The sequence below is a fragment of the Clytia hemisphaerica genome, unplaced genomic scaffold (genome assembly GCF_902728285.1).
Source record: "Clytia hemisphaerica strain Z4C2 unplaced genomic scaffold, Clytia hemisphaerica genome assembly, whole genome shotgun sequence".
Taxonomy (NCBI): domain Eukaryota; kingdom Metazoa; phylum Cnidaria; class Hydrozoa; order Leptothecata; family Clytiidae; genus Clytia; species Clytia hemisphaerica.
This window is the reverse complement of record NW_027104166.1, coordinates 585968-601566: the sequence shown is the minus strand read 5'-3', so window position 1 is coordinate 601566 and position 15599 is coordinate 585968. Positions and strand designations below refer to the sequence as shown.

The following is a 15599-nucleotide window of genomic DNA, read 5'->3' as shown; positions in this document are numbered from 1 at the left end:
GGCATATGGAAAAAAATCGGGGGGAGAGCTTCGAAAACTGGCAAACTCTACCGGCTGTAAACTGTTTTCGGCAAAAAAGCCCGTTTGTGAATTTTCTTCGGCTTTAGCCTTTTTTTTAGATAGTGATTTGTCTTATACTATAGCATAGTCTACATAAATGTTTTTATGAACTTGAAAAAAAATCCCTCCTGTAGTTCCATATAGCTGCACAAATTGTGTTACAAATTCTTTAGGGTACTGCTCTCAGGCAATCTGCTTAAGCTTGAAATAAAAGATACTTTTAATAGACATCCCTGTGCCACAGACCCGGTGGCCCAACCCACTGGAAAATTTGGTTAAAATTTGGTTCTTGGTGGAAAAAGTACCCTACAATTTCAGCCCCACTGGGCAATCGACTTTTCATTCCCATTCAAAATTCAATGTAAAAAGATGCACTCCAAAACCATCCCACTGGATTTTTTGAGCTTTGAACAATAGAATTTTTATTCTTATTGGAATTTCGATGGGAATTTTTATCCCCAGTGTGAAAAAAAACACCGTGGCTTTGAGACAGGGGTGTTATTATTCTTCTCCAAAGGTTTAATTTCAGAGATAGCAAAACTATCCCCCCCCCTGGTTCACGGTAGAATGGAACGTGGATGCAACATGTACTACACTTTCTTTTATAAGAACCCGTAGATTTTTAATGAGGCTCAGCACTTTAGATCTCAAATTTTTCCTATCTTTAATTGAGGTTTTTTATGGTTTATACCTAATTTTTACTACTTTGACCCCTAAATTGCTTAAAACTGAGTGATTCCAGGTTCAGCATTGTTCTTAAATTGTTCTTATTTTTTGGCGATTTTGAACCTCATTAATCTTTTAAAATTATTCTTATGGAATAAAAAGAATGTTGCTATATACAAGATACAATTGAAACAAAAGTCATATTCATTACTTTTTTGGGGTAACGCAAAGTTTGATGCTTGAATTAATACATATTTACAATACTCAAACAAAGCTGTATTTTATCATGACCTATGTATGCTATCAGACATTTACATAAATATTTGGGTATTATAAAGTTTACAAAATAGTACCCTGAACTAACCTAGACTAGAAAACTAGTCTGTATTTGATAATGTTAGTTGGCAGAAATCAAAGGGTGGTGGGCGCTTGCTAAAATAGGAGCTGCGTAGGAGAGTGAAGAAAACTGCATGCTAATGTTTCAATCCACTGCCCATTGATTTATTTAGCTCCTCCCGGCATGTTGAGGAGGTGTGACGCCCAGAGTGGTCTGGAACATGAAAAATCCAGGGTGGTCAATATAACGAGGTCGAAAATCCAGGGTGGTCCAAATAATAGGAAGAAAAAATTCAAGGGGCCATATAATAGGAGGGAAAAATTGAATGGGGTCCTAAAAAATTGAAAAAAAATCCAGGGGGGGGGGTCACCTTGAAAAAAAAAGATCTCCTCAACATAGGGGGTAAAAATTTTTTCTGGAATAGCCCAATCGGTTTTCACACGTGGTATTTTTCCAACCCTACTGATTGACAGATTAGAACTAATCACAAATATCTACAGTTCAACTTTGCTTTTTTTGTGTAACTTCAATGACATCTTTTCCCCGAAAGTTTTTTGGTACAGGCTCTTTATAAAGCTGATACTGGATGTGAAAAAACGGAACAAATAAACGATCAATCTCATCCTCAGAGCCTCTTGTATCACTTTTTGATTTTATTGATTTCTATTTTTCAAACGAAATAAGAGATTGGGTAAATAACGTTAAACATTTTGGTATAAAACGAGGACGACTACATTTAAATATCGTAACGGGAAAGGTTGCACTATTTTTCAAGATGAAATTCATTTTTGCTATTTCAATTTTAATTGTGTTTGTCAACACTTTGGCATCTGCTGACTTTTTCCGTAAGTTATAAAGATTTACGCATACGCATTTTACTAAAAACTTGCTGAAAACTGATTTTTGCTCCTGACTGTCTAGTATACAGTACACGCATAAAGGACGGTCTCCACTTTCGCGCAACAGCCACAAGCAATTCTATTGGTCGAAATTGACGTAACGGATGAAAAAAGTAGAACTTCCTTCAACCTTTTTTTTTGTTCGCGTGAAATTTTTTTATGACGTAATCTTTTCTTCAGGAAAAAAAGGTAAAGAAAAAATCTGTCGCCCATTTCACGCGAAAGTGGAGACCGGCCATAAATCAAACTTTTTGTATAGTCTTTTACATGATTCTGGGATTCTAGATTACTTACCCCCTCGAAACAACTCCCAATTAATTTGTCCTGTGAAAATCTGGAACGAATCTGGAAAACCGATGATTCCAACTTTCTAAATCTCCGGTTTTAAGGGCATGATTGGAATGGATTCAGTGCCTCGCCCCACACCCGTAGTACGACCCTAATTTGCCCCCTCGAAAACTTACCCCACGAGTAAAAAAGTGTATATGTGGACGATTTCAGTTTGAATGAAAGGTAAACCATGGAAATAAGCATCAGTCATTTCCGAAAAAGTGTACGAGAATATTTTGACACTTTTGAGATTTTAATTTGCTGGGATTTTTTGAGATTTTTGGAATCTTTTATGGCATTTAGAAAAATGTTAAACATTTATACCTTTACTATCTCTGTGTTTTGTTCAATTCCAGGGTCATTTAGGTCGACCGAGTATCGGTATTTTAAACAGCAAGTCTTGTGGCCTGAAGCGCAATCAGAATGCAAGAAGCAAAAAGGACATTTGGTGACCGTTGATTCAGAGGATGAATTTGAATATTTGATGTCGAACCTCCGGTAAGTTGTATAACCTCATCAGCACATTTCAAAGGATTCGTTGTTTGAACTCGATTCGGGACACCCTGTACACTCAATGAAGTATAAGCCCGAGGGGCTAGAAGTGAATCTCCTTGGTAGAATTTGAAGCCAACAACAAATCCTACCAAAGTTGCGCAGCCTAGCGTGGGTCGCCTGGCTTTTACAGAAATGCAAGATTGAAACTAAAATTCACCGCTAAATTTCGATACGACGCATATTTTAAGGCTTTACTTTTTCTTGCCTGAGAAAGGTTAAAGATTTGCTTATCTAGCCCTTTGGGCTTTATATTTCATTGACTACGCTACAGTATTCGTGAAAAACACTAAGTACATAGTTACTTTGGGATTATCTCCGCTGATCCTCCAGCACCATTAAAGGAGTAAAGGTATAGTGACTGTACGAGAGGGGGCGGATTATTTGTAACACCCCTGAGTCACAGACCCGTTGGGACCCCCGTCCAACTGAAAAATTAAGCAAAAAATGTAATATAATGTAATGTAAAAATCGTAATGTCGGAAATTACCCTTGAATTTCAGCCCCACTGGGAAATTGACTTTGATTTCACCCCACTCGAAATTCCATGTTTAAAAATTGCACTCCAAAACCATCCCACTCGGTTTTTTAACCTTGAAACAATAAAATTTCTATCCCCATTGGAATTTCAATAGGAATTTTTATCCCCACTGAGGAAAAAAGCTCCACCGAGGCTGTAAGTGGTAGTAAGAGAGTCAAATATCAATTTCGCAAATATAATATACTTTCTAATCTCACACCCCCTGGTCTAATGATTTGATTATTTTTTAGTGAATTCAAAATCAATAGGACATGGATCGGTTTGAACGATATGGCACAAGAGGGTCAATGGAGATGGGAGTACGGAGATAGTTCAGGTAATAACTTTTTGCAGTTGTTTTGTAATGATATAAAATGAAATTCAGGTTAGCATTTCAATAAATAAATCGGTGTCCGGACAATTCCCCCCTGGTGAATTCCCCCCGGTGAATTCCCCCCAGTAAATTCCCCCCTGGTGAATTCCCCCCCGGAAAATTCCCACCCATATATTTTCATATGTGTTTTTAAGTTTCGAAATCATGGACTGTAACCCCAGGGGGTACTAGGGTTGGCGAATGAGAGGTATGTGCGGAAGGGACCTCAGAAAACCGACCCTTAGAGAGACTGATATTTTTGCTGAAAAGGTGACCCTTAGAGAGACTTTTTGAATTTTTTGTTTTTCGATTTTTGAAAAAAGTTAGAGAGACTTTATTACAATTTTTTCTCTGGAAATCAAAAAATTTTCTAAAAATCCTGAATTTTCCGACCCTTAGAGAGACTAATTTAAAACTTTCAGTCGAAACAAACCTCCAATTTTAGGGTCAAGGATTTTTACAAAGTTTTAAGAATCGCAACTCGCTTATTTCAAATTACATGATTTTTTAGTTCACCAGGGGGGAATTCTCCGGGTGGGAATTTTCCGGGGGGAATTCACCAGGGGGAATTGTCCGGGAATCAAATAAATCATTCTTGAATTTCAGCTGGATACATCAAATTTGGTAAAGGTGAACCAAACAACGCTGGCAATGAAGACTGTGTAGAGCTTGTGGTTCCAATCAATGGATACAACGATTTACCATGCTCTAAAGGAAATCTAAGACGAAGAGGTTTCATTTGTGAAATTGAATAAATATTGAAATGTATTTTTTGTTAAATAACTGAACATTTAAAGTATTCGAGATATTTTAATCTTCTCCATATCCTAATCTTCATTTTTTCCATTCTAAATTCAAAAGAAGATTTTGTTGATTCTCAGATGGGGGATTAACACCACAGATTTCTGTAAAGCCCGAAGGGCTACAATCGGCGCCGAAATATTTGGCACAAAAGGGGACTTCCCTCAAAACTTTAAAACCGCAAGTGATTATTAAGTGCTTTAAGGTACGGTTAGAAAGTAGAGTTTTAACATTCTACTTAAGACTTAGCACCTTAAGATCTCAGGATCTAAAAGCTCAAAAATGTTCCAATATGGCTGAGAACATAGCCTGGATACCACTTAACCTTTCCCAAATCGAATTATTCAATGAAAGAAAGCGGAAGTACTGAAATTGCAATTCTCGCCCGAGCTTTAAATTCTGAAAAACGTTAAAATACCAAAATTTTCTGATATATTTCGGCGCTGATTGTAGATGTCGTGCTTTTTTTAAGCTCTTCCAAGAGCAAAAAAGCAAAAAAAAATCTCAAAAAGCTTCTTATTAGTCAAGCGCTGAAATTCTATTGTAATGTCACATGACCTAGGTAGGATTTCCTATCTAACCTCGGCACACTTTTCAACCAAAGCACGACATCTTAGCCCTTTGGTCTTTATAAATCTATGATCAACACCTCTACTCCAAGATCCGACAGATCCTAGTTATATTATATATCGCAAAATTCAATGGCGAAATCTTATCTTTCTTATAAAATAATTTTTCCCAAACTGTACTTGTCGACCGCCGGAGGCGGTTTTTTTCATAGTCTTATGATAATCTCGTTTTAAATTGGCTCATTTACGTTTTTTTAACTAGATTACCCAGGTGTTTCTCTTTTTTTCCCTAAATGTCTTTTATTCGGAATTAAATAATCAAGACATGAAAAATGACTATATTGTAATCTGTTTTCAATGAATAATAAAATGTACTGGAGATGACATGTAGGCGTTAATAATGTGCGCGCGCTCTTTCGCGAGCGTGATGCGTGATGGAAGGCGGTCGTTTCAGTGTGGTTTAGATCCACAATGTGACCTAGTAGAAAATACACACTTACGCTCAGCACATAGGTTCTTTAATCCCTCTATAGACTCTGTTGAGGAGCAAGCTCTGCTTCTCCATTCACCACAAGCGATTATGCGAAGCTCAACACTTTGTTTTGAGCACTCTAGTGACAACAGTAGTCTATGCTTGCTTACCTGAGCCTCACTAATGAGTACTGGCGGAAGGACGAAACACGTGTCTGCGGATAGATGCACTTACTTAAGTATTTAGAATAACCTCATTGCAAAATTAGTTGAGAAAAAGTGACTAACGTTCCAGCTAACTTATTTTTCTCGATGGTATAAAAACGTCCGCCAGTATTTGGAGATTTTCGAATAAAAAAGAACAGCTGAATGTAAAACTTCAAATTTCTCTACATGTTTATTTTTAAAATTTTGAAAAAAATATTACATACATTCTCTAACAAAAAAAAAACTTTTTATACAATAAATTAGCTACGTTACAAGCGCGAGATTTCTACACTCGAAGTAGACAGACTATGAACGGGCTTTTCCAGAAAAAAAATTTACCCCCACTGTTGAGGATATTGATTTTCCGAAGTATCGAACCCCCTGGATATCCTACTTTATTAGTAAAGACCCCCTGTATATCCACGCTGAAGAATATGCTCAACCCCCTGAATATCCCCTGGATATCGTATTTTTTACTTGAAAAGACGCTTTACCCCCTGGATATCCGCTCTCTTGTAGATATTTAATCCCCTGGATATCCAATTTTGAGCAAAAATCGTTAACCCCCTGGATATCTGATATCCTCAACAGGGGGGACACGGACTATTTCTGGAAAAGCCCAATCTAATCTCTACATACCGGCGCGGCTAACTTTTAAGAGACTGGGAAGGAATTTACAAGGAAAATTTCAGTCCGTGACGTCCGTGTAAGAACGCCCTTGCGCACATGCTTCCCCTGTCCAATTATAATTGAGTCCTCCTTGCCTAGTGGGCTAAGCATTCGATAAGAGAAAGAGAATAGCGAAAATAGAGAGGTTCTTGGTTTGGCTAAGTTAAGTTTTTTCCCACGACAATCCCTCAATTTGAACACAGTTCCGCCTTTTCAAAATCCAACTTTTTCCTTCTAGATGGCTGCCAACCTCCCTCTAATAAGTTTTGTTACGAAAAATTAATAAACACTTTTTTAGGGATGCACGGAATCTAGCGGATTATAGGATCTACACATAATCTTGCCAAGTATCTAAGACCTCTACAGTCCATTAAATTGATTAAATCTCATTTTGGTGCGTCTGACAGGTGCTTTTTGTGAGCAAGGCATACAAATCAACGCCCCTTTAACAGTTGTTTTGACGTCACGAAATTTCTCGGCTGTTGAAAGTGGTTTGTTACAACTGGTGCACGTGAAGCACTCGTGGTGAATAAATTTCTCGAAATACGTCACGTATCTGACATCGGTACCGTCAATTTCGAACAAACAAATATCGCAAACGAGGCTGTGTTGTGATTTGTAACATTTTTCATCGTAAAATTCGCCACCTTCGAAAAAGAATTTTTTACCTGAAAAAGATAAATTATGAATGATGAAAAATTAGTTTATCAAGGGCCGTGAGACAAGAGAAATTAAATTCAAGTCTTTTTTATAAGAATATATTTTATAAGGATATTTATGATAAAATTGGCCAAACTATCAAGAATATGCTAAGAATATCATCTTCATGAAATTTAGCTAATAAACCTAAAAATGCCATTTCAGAGCATTTGTAACTGTAAGTTAACAATTATCCTCTAAAGACAATGACAACACATGCCATTTTTTACTTTAGACGTATGTATTGCGTATTAAATCTACTTTGTATTTGGATCTTAACCTAAGCATGGTGTAAGAATATCCATGATATAAAAAACACCATTCTTATAAAAAAATAGAGGGCACAAATACACAAATTAATAAAATTTCAAAACATTCTATGTTCTGAATAGGAAGGCTCTGATGAGCCATAACTACAACAACCATTGGACTCCCGATCAAAAACAAAATTGAAGGATTTTCTCACTGAACTGATGAGAGACACAACATAATGTAAAATCTTACCTTCGATAGATTCTTTACACATTTTACAAGTGAAACATTCTTCATGATAACATTTACCCCCGTGATCCATCGCAACCCCCGTCACTATCTTTTGACATCTACCACAGATCTAGAGAAAAAAACAAGAAGTTTATTTGGTTTATTTAAATAACCTTGTTGCAGACAAACCTTTACAGTTTTCTTTAAGCTCAAATCAAACTGTAGAGCAACAAATCATTTTTTTTGAGAGAGAATATTCAATTTAAACACAACGCACCTCACCACATAATCTATACCTTGAGGACGATGTCACACTTCCGGTGAATCTTAGAAAACTATAATCACGAAATTCGGCCTCCCGTTCTTTTAGATTTAAACTTCTCTTTAACAGCTAGCCTAGCTGGAACAAAGCGTTGTTTCAACGTTCGCCTAACGTTATATACGTACACGTTTTTTTTTTATAAGAACAAACTATATAAGAACATAAGGCTTCGAGGCCCAAAAATCTAAGAACATTCTAAGAACATACTAAGGCTTTGGAGAATTAACAACATGCAATTTCTTAAGAAATTACATCAAAATGCTCAAAAAAAGCTGAAAATAAGAACATTGTAAGAAAATTTTTAGGCATCAAGTCCAAAAAACTAAGAACATCCGAAGGCTTCGAAAATTTTTGACGTTCTTATAAAAAAAAAACGTGTACACTAGATAGATGTTGTTTTGAAGTTTTGCATAAGTTTACTATTACAGTGAAGTCGAATACGGACGGGGAAAACAAATTTGTTCGAGTTAAGGGAGTTTCGAGTTATGGAGTAAGATTTATAAAACATTGTTAAGTGAAGAGACTAGAAAACTAATGAGACATACAAATTATAGAAGTTCGATTCAAGTAGAAAGTATTGTACAAAGAACGAAAAAAATCGTACCACATCTGAAATTTGATTGAAACAATCCACGTGATACAAGTTTCCCGCCAAACTTTCAACTTTGCGATTCTTCAGCGATCCTTTGCAAGCTTCGCACGTGAAACAACCCGTGTGATATGATTTGCCATTGTTGTCAACTTTCAGCAATTTGATTGGTTGGTTACATTTAGCGCAATCCTGTTGGTGGAAAAGGGGAAAATATTTGAAGAAGACCCGTTTGAACAGTTGAAAACTTTGTCTGAGACCTGTTGCTGAAATTTTATTAGGTGCGATATAAAACAATGTATACTATCAAAGATGATACAAATTTGCTCCAATTATAGAGGTTTGTTGTGCACAGAAATGTAATACTTGCGCAGAAATGTAATACTTCCTGCGCAGAAATGCAATACCTGCGCAAAAATGTAATACTTCCTGCGCAAATTTGTAATACTCGAGCTGCGCAGAAATGTAATACTTGTCTGCGCAGAAATGTAATTTGGAATTCATTATGTTTTCAAATGTCATATTCTATTCTACAAAGAAAAGTTCCAGAAAAAGACTTGGAAAATTTTCACATAAAAATTTGAATTTTTCTTATAAGAATAAAATTCAATAACTTAAGTTTCAAAATTAATTGAATGTCGGTATAAAGTAAAAAAAAGTGACGATGCAAAAGATGGGCAAATTTTTCTTATAAGAATTTTCTTTATAAGAAACAAATCTGTAACTCTCGTTTTAGGGCGAATTGGCTGTCGGTTTATGGTTCTTACAAAGTAAACAAGTAACGATGCAAAAGATGGGCAAATTTATTTTTCTTATAAGAATTTTCTTTATAAGAAACAAATCTATAACTCTCGTTTTAGGGCGAATTGTCTGTCGGTTTATGGTTCTTACAAAGTAAACAAGTAACGATGCAAAAGATGGGCAAATTTATTTTTCTTATAAGAATTTTTTTATAAGAAACAAATCTATAACTCTCGTTTTAGGGTGAATTGGCTGTCGGTATATGGTTCTTACAAAGTAAACAAGTAAACGATGCAAAAGATGGGCAAATTTATTTTTCTTTAGAAGAATTTTTTTATAAGAAACAAATCTATAACTCTCGTTTTAGGGTGAATTGGCTGTCGGTTTATGGTTCTTACAAAGTAAACAAGTAACGATGCAAAAGATGGGCAAATTTATTTTTCTTATTCATTCTTTTTTAGTCATAGCGGAGAAATATATACAATATGTACAATGTTAGAAATGGTTATAGTATCATATAAGAAGTACACGTGACAAGAAAATACTTTCAACTTTTAAAGAGAATATTAGACGATTTTTGATATTATGCCCAAAAAATATTTTTGTAGTTTTGAAAAAAAACTATAGATGATATCCATGAAGAGCAAATGTAAACTTAAAACGTTTATTTATGTTTATTCAAACACTAAAGATGCAAACAAAGTCGAAACAGAAAAATGCAGCTGTATCATTCCCAATCGATTTGCAGGTGTATATGTATCATTGAAATTATTGAAAATATTGGTCAGCGGTCAAACGATTCGATCCACACTCTCATTTTCCACTTTTTTTCAACACTCTTTGCGAAATCGAACTCGCTATCAAATCATAAATATAGAAAATCGCAATACCCAAACAATATAGATTTAACTCGGTGACTTTAATAATTTTGAAAATAATTATTATTGTTTTCTTATCATTAACCAACCGCTGACAGGTAAAAGTTTACAGATATTATGAGATTACATATATGTGTGAAAAACAATGTTGTTATTGAAATTTAGCACAATATGTAATTACTTACAATAATTAACTTTGTTAAACATCGTGTTGTCTACAGTCATCTGTCTTTGTGGACACAAATAATTGGTCTTTTTCTAATTTTAATCCTATTATTATCAGGATTTTTTATGCTTCTTATTCTCAGGAGAGGGAATTCTACCATTCTTGATTATTTTTGATCTACAGGGTGTCCCTAATAAAAGTAACGAGTTTGAACATGCGATTGAGTAGAATAAGTTTTAAGTGTGTATTCACAAAATTGTATTTTAAGCTCTCCCTCTTTTTTCTTTGTCAGTTATACGTTGTAACTACCTTTTGTAATGAGCCTATGTGATGGAGAACGTTCTTATATTTTAGCGATAACACAAACAAACTTTTCTACTCAATCGCATGTTCAAACTCGATACTTTTATTAGGGACACCCTGTAGTAATGCTTATGAAATTTAGCAGAAATATTTCCTAACATGATACGAACTTGCTGAAAAATTTTGAATGTGGTGCAAAACACCCCCTCCTGATATTAGGGTTAAATCTCGTGGCCACCAAAAAATATAAATTCCTTCCCTAAAATGAAGTTGCAGATAAGAAATCATAGGCTTCTGAGGGGCTTCTGAAACGCTTATTGTTAAAAATAAGCGCAATTATGCTAAAAAATACTTATGTACACATCCTTTACAAATCTTTTGAAAGGTTGCTAAAATCCTTTGATTATTATTTTGGCATAGCACGCTCCTTCTCGCAGACCCGGTGAGAACCCTGCCTTCCAACTGGAAAAATTACTGCGAAGTTTCTGCCTGCTTTAAATATGATAGGGCCAGTATTTTTAATCAAATAAAAAGTATAAGAGTATGCAAGGCTTCGGGTGTAGAAAACCAGGAACTATTAGAGATTTAAAACGCAAATGCTCTTAGAAATTACAATAACCAGCGAAATTGGACCTATTTTTAGCCTTTTTTGGTCTAAATTTGAATTTAAAGCGCTTATTTCCAATAACTTAATAAGAATATACCAAAAAACTTCCCAAAAAGGTTTGTATTCTTACTAAGAACGTGTAATTGAGTCGTTTTTAAACACTTCTCGAATTCTGTCATCTTCTGCCTATTTCCTAGCTTGAAGAATAATTTAAAACCAGAAAAAGTAGTTAAAAGTTATGAGTCATTATAAAAATATTTACGTCATTTATTGTTCACTTTGTAAGAACCAGTTACCGACAATCAATTTGCCCTAAAACGAGAGTTATAGATTTGTTTCTTATAAAAAAAAATCTATAAGAAAAATAAATTTTGCCCATTTTTTGCATCGTTACTTGTTACTTTGGTAGAGAACATATACCGACAGTAATTTGCCCTAAAACCGAGAGTTATAGATGTTGTTTCTTATAAAAAAAATTCTTATAACAAAAATAAATTTGCCCATTTTTTGTATCGTTACTTGTTTACTTTGTAAGAACCATATACCGACAGTAAATTTGCCCTAAAACGAGAGTTATAGATTTGTTTCTATAAAAAAAATTCTTATAAAAAAATAAATTTGCCCATTTTGCATCATTACTTGTTTCTTTGTAAGAACCATATACCGACAGTAAATTTGCCCTAAAACGAGAGTTATAGATTTGTTCCTATAAAAAATTCTTATAAGAAAAACAATTTGCCCATCTTTGGCATCGTGTACTTGTTTACTTTGTAAGAACCATATAACCGACAGTAAATTTGCCCTAAAACGAGAGTTGTAGATTTAATTCTTATAAAGAAATTCAAATTTTTTTCGAAAAATTTCTAAGTCTTTTTGTTGAAGTTAATTTCTTCGAAGAATAGAATATGATATTTGAAAGGATAACGAATTCCAAATTACATTTCTGCGCAGACAAGTATTACATTATTTCTGCGCAGCTCGAGTATTACAAATTTGCGCAGGAAGTATTACATTTTTGCGCAGGTATTACATTTCTGCGCAGGAAGTATTACATTTCTGCGCAGGTATTACATTTCTGCGCACAACAAGGTTTGTTTATAATGGCTCCCATGATGGCAAATAAGGGATTCATCAACTTTATGGAAAAAATTTGTTGTAGAGTATTTATTTTACTTTAAAAGATTTTCTGGCCTCCTCCCAAGTATCGATATAGGGTACTATGTGTAATTTTATCTATTCAGTTACTAGCCCGGCATAACAACCATAAAAGTGGAGGGGCTAAAGGAACTAAATGAGATAGAATTCGCCATGAATTGGAGAAAAGAGTCTATTTTGCTCAAATGTTGGGGGGGGGGGGCTATATAGATCGTAAACATTTGGATAATTTTTTAACTTGGACGGCGACCTTTTACTTGAAGTAAAAAGCCAACAGAAGAACGACGGAAAGTCGAGAAACATCATTTCATTTATTTTAAATGTGGAGAGACGACGCTCGTCAAAAAGTCGACCGTTTAAAGAGTGAAGTTTCTTGAAGAATCTTTATTAGTCTTGAATCAAATCACGGATGAATAATTTTTCTTATCAAAAACAAAGCGAAAAAACCGACAACGCTACAAAATATCGCTCTAAATAAGAACGAAAATTATGAACAGTGGACAAAAATAAACAACCGCAATCAAGAAATCAAGATAGGAGCTTTACGAGGTAATGTTAATGAAATTTCATCACAGCCAGGGAGCTGTTGTGGGTTTTCGCGCTGCCTTATTTGTATCTCGGTAAGTTTGTAAATGATTGAAAGTTGAGCTGGAATTTATTTGACCTATGCATTTTTTTATAAGCCAAAATTTCTGAAGCCTTAGGATGTTCTTAATTGTTTGTTTTTTAAACCTAAAAATGTTCCTAGCATGTTCTTATTTTCGCCGTTGTTTAGTATTTTTGTCTATTTTCCTATGAAATCGGGTCTTTTAGAGTCCGCAAAGCCTTAAAATGTTCTTAACTTGTTCTTAGCATTTTGGCCATCGAAGCTTTATGTTCTTATATAGTTTGTTCTAAAAAAAACGTGTACATTTTTCCAAACAGCAGATAAAACTAACTTTAGATTCTTTCGAAACTATATGCAATCTTAGACATCCAAGGGTGTGGGGACTAAATACCCAAGTAGTGAAGTGTTGTTTGAACGTCTACTTAACGTAATATGGACGCTATGAATGTATGATGGACGTTAATACAACGTTACGTGTCAGATGGGTAGGCATCTTAATGGATGATGGATAGTTTTACTGATGAAAATCGGAACTGAGCTGTTTAATACTGACTTTTGTGGAATTTCTTTTTGTCCAATTATTTGCTGGATTTTGTTAAGTTTTGAAGATCTAATAACGACATAAACTTATCACATCCTACCCAGCGGCACATCTCTCTATACTCAGTTTTCATAGGGTGCTCCATGCTCTCATAGGACACTTTCCAAGGTTTTCCCCAAGCGGTTTTCGTGATGACGTGATAGGGACTTTTTGGCAGCGTGATTACGTGATTTGGAAATTTTTTCTTCGTGATTGGGTGATGAGAGGTCAAAATGTGATTGTGATTTGAAAGGATTTTGAGACGTGATACGTGATTTGGACTTTTTCAAAGGGATGTGTGATTGTCCATTGTTTTTGCTGATTTGCGTGATCGTGATTGAAGACAAATAGAGTGCCCTTTCTGATAAGATTTTTGTAACCGTTTCTGTAAAACACTTTGTTTATTAAAAAGATAAGAAGGGTTCTAAAATTAAAAATCAGAACTTTTAGGAGACAAAAGGATTGTAAAACTAGATCCACTAGGAAGCTTGATGATTTCAAAGACTTAGAGAAGACTTTCTCTAAGTCTTTGATGCTTTTAGGCAGAACTATTAGCCATCAAGCAATCAGCACAGAATTTTCTACACTGTTTTTGTTTAACCGGCGCCGAAATTACATAAAATATTTGGTTAATCGGGGAGGAGTCGTGCGGAACGCAAATAACGAAAATGTTTTATTTAAAAGGATTAACAAGTTATGAAAATTAGTAATAAGAAGATCTTTTTTGGACCACAGAGCCAACCCTCTCAAATAGGGGCCAACATGTTTCATACAATATAATATGCACTGATGATATTGTTTTACCTAAAGATTTTTTTTACTTTACATTTAATGTTAAAGTTGCTCTCGTATTCTGCACGATGAAGCTTAAGTTTCTGGATCCTTTATATTGTTTTGACCCTAGATTTTAAGTTCTAGCCAGAGACCCGCTGGGACCCCAGCTCCACTGGAAAATTTGATAAATTTCAGCCCCACTGAGAAATCGACTTTGATTTCATACCTGCTCGAAATTCCATGTTTAAAAATTGCACTCCAAAACTAGGTTTTTTGTTTTTAACCTTGGAACAATAGAATTTCTATCCCCATTAGGATTTTAATAGGAATTTCTATCCCCACTGAGGAAAAATGTTCTTCCAAGGCTATGAGACAGAGGTGTAATATAACAATAGGCAGACACTGACCTGATATGAAACATGTATCTGATATGAAACAGAAACACTTATGTAAAAACATGTTCATGGTAAAAATGAAACCTTTACATATTTTATACGATAATATTAAATCCCGAAGTTTTTGTAATATGTAGCACTAATGATGGTTTACCGAAGGACTTTTGTTGTTTTTCCTTTACTTTATATTTGAATGGTGGTATCCAGACCCTGTAAACGGTTTCGACCCTGGGATCGAGTGTAGCCTAACCTTCCCGAACGTTCTTAAAGTTTAAACACAAAATGCCACAAAACTATACAAGAATTACCAAAAGCTTACCATTTTAGAATATTTTGACGTTTAACAAAAAAAAAAAAAAAAGCAACCAGGCGTTTCCACACAAGATATATTTGACCAAATAAATACAAATTGTTTCAACACTTGATATCGAATTACCAGAAAAAATATCTTTGACCCAAGAAAAATAAGGCGACCTCTTGATTCAAATATCTCTTAATAACTGATTAAAGTGTCGGTCCTATCCTTCATTTATAGTCGAAAATAGAAATCGAAATAATCGAGAACCATTATCCGATTATCATTTGTCTTGGTTATTCAAACATGCGAATGACGTCCTGCTGTGAGAGACACAACGTCATCTTTTTAAAACATTACTTTTTTATAAACATCAACAAACGATAAAGGAAATATCCCACACGAAAGATTTTTATCATGAAAGAAATGTCATTTCATCTTGGACAAAACATAACCTCAAATTGGAACTTGTCTACTGATCTAATTACAATTCTTACTGAGATGAAAAAAAAATTGCTAATCAGTGCTGCTATCAAGCCAGCAAACTTTTA

The 15599-nt window shown here is 34.7% G+C and overlaps 2 protein-coding genes across 2 annotated transcripts; one reads left to right on the top strand and one right to left on the bottom strand.

Annotated features, from left to right (window-relative positions):
- The first annotated feature begins 1800 nt into the window (after positions 1 to 1800).
- LOC136814179 (CD209 antigen-like protein E) lies at positions 1801 to 4551 on the top strand. Its single transcript, XM_067070691.1, has 4 exons — positions 1801 to 1908; positions 2649 to 2790; positions 3616 to 3701; positions 4344 to 4551. The coding sequence occupies exons 1-4, from the start codon at positions 1839 to 1841 to the stop codon at positions 4490 to 4492; spliced, it is 447 nt and encodes a 148-aa protein (XP_066926792.1). The 5' UTR covers positions 1801 to 1838; the 3' UTR covers positions 4493 to 4551.
- A 2181-nt stretch (positions 4552 to 6732) lies between these two features.
- LOC136814222 (four and a half LIM domains protein 2-like) lies at positions 6733 to 15233 on the bottom strand. Its single transcript, XM_067070738.1, has 4 exons — positions 15073 to 15233; positions 8563 to 8739; positions 7658 to 7766; positions 6733 to 7122 (listed from the first exon to the last, which is right to left on the bottom strand). Exons 1-4 carry the CDS (start codon positions 15073 to 15075, stop codon positions 6815 to 6817), a joined length of 597 nt encoding a protein of 198 aa, XP_066926839.1. The 5' UTR covers positions 15076 to 15233; the 3' UTR covers positions 6733 to 6814.
- Positions 15234 to 15599: the final 366 nt, after the last annotated feature.

Excerpts from the sequence above, each read along its gene's own strand:
- LOC136814179 (XM_067070691.1), top strand. The coding sequence starts at position 1,839 with ATGAAATTCATTTTTGCTATTTCAATTTTAATTGTGTTTGTCAACACT. Across the intron at positions 1,909-2,648 it reads GGCATCTGCTGACTTTTTCC|GGTCATTTAGGTCGACCGAG; the intron begins GTAAGTTATAAA and ends GTTCAATTCCAG. Across the intron at positions 2,791-3,615 it reads TATTTGATGTCGAACCTCCG|TGAATTCAAAATCAATAGGA; the intron begins GTAAGTTGTATA and ends ATTATTTTTTAG.
- LOC136814222 (XM_067070738.1), bottom strand. Across the intron at positions 7,767-8,562 it reads TCAATCAAATTTCAGATGTG|ATCTGTGGTAGATGTCAAAA; the intron begins GTACGATTTTTT and ends TTTTTTCTCTAG. Across the intron at positions 7,123-7,657 it reads GTGTAAAGAATCTATCGAAG|GTAAAAAATTCTTTTTCGAA; the intron begins GTAAGATTTTAC and ends TATCTTTTTCAG.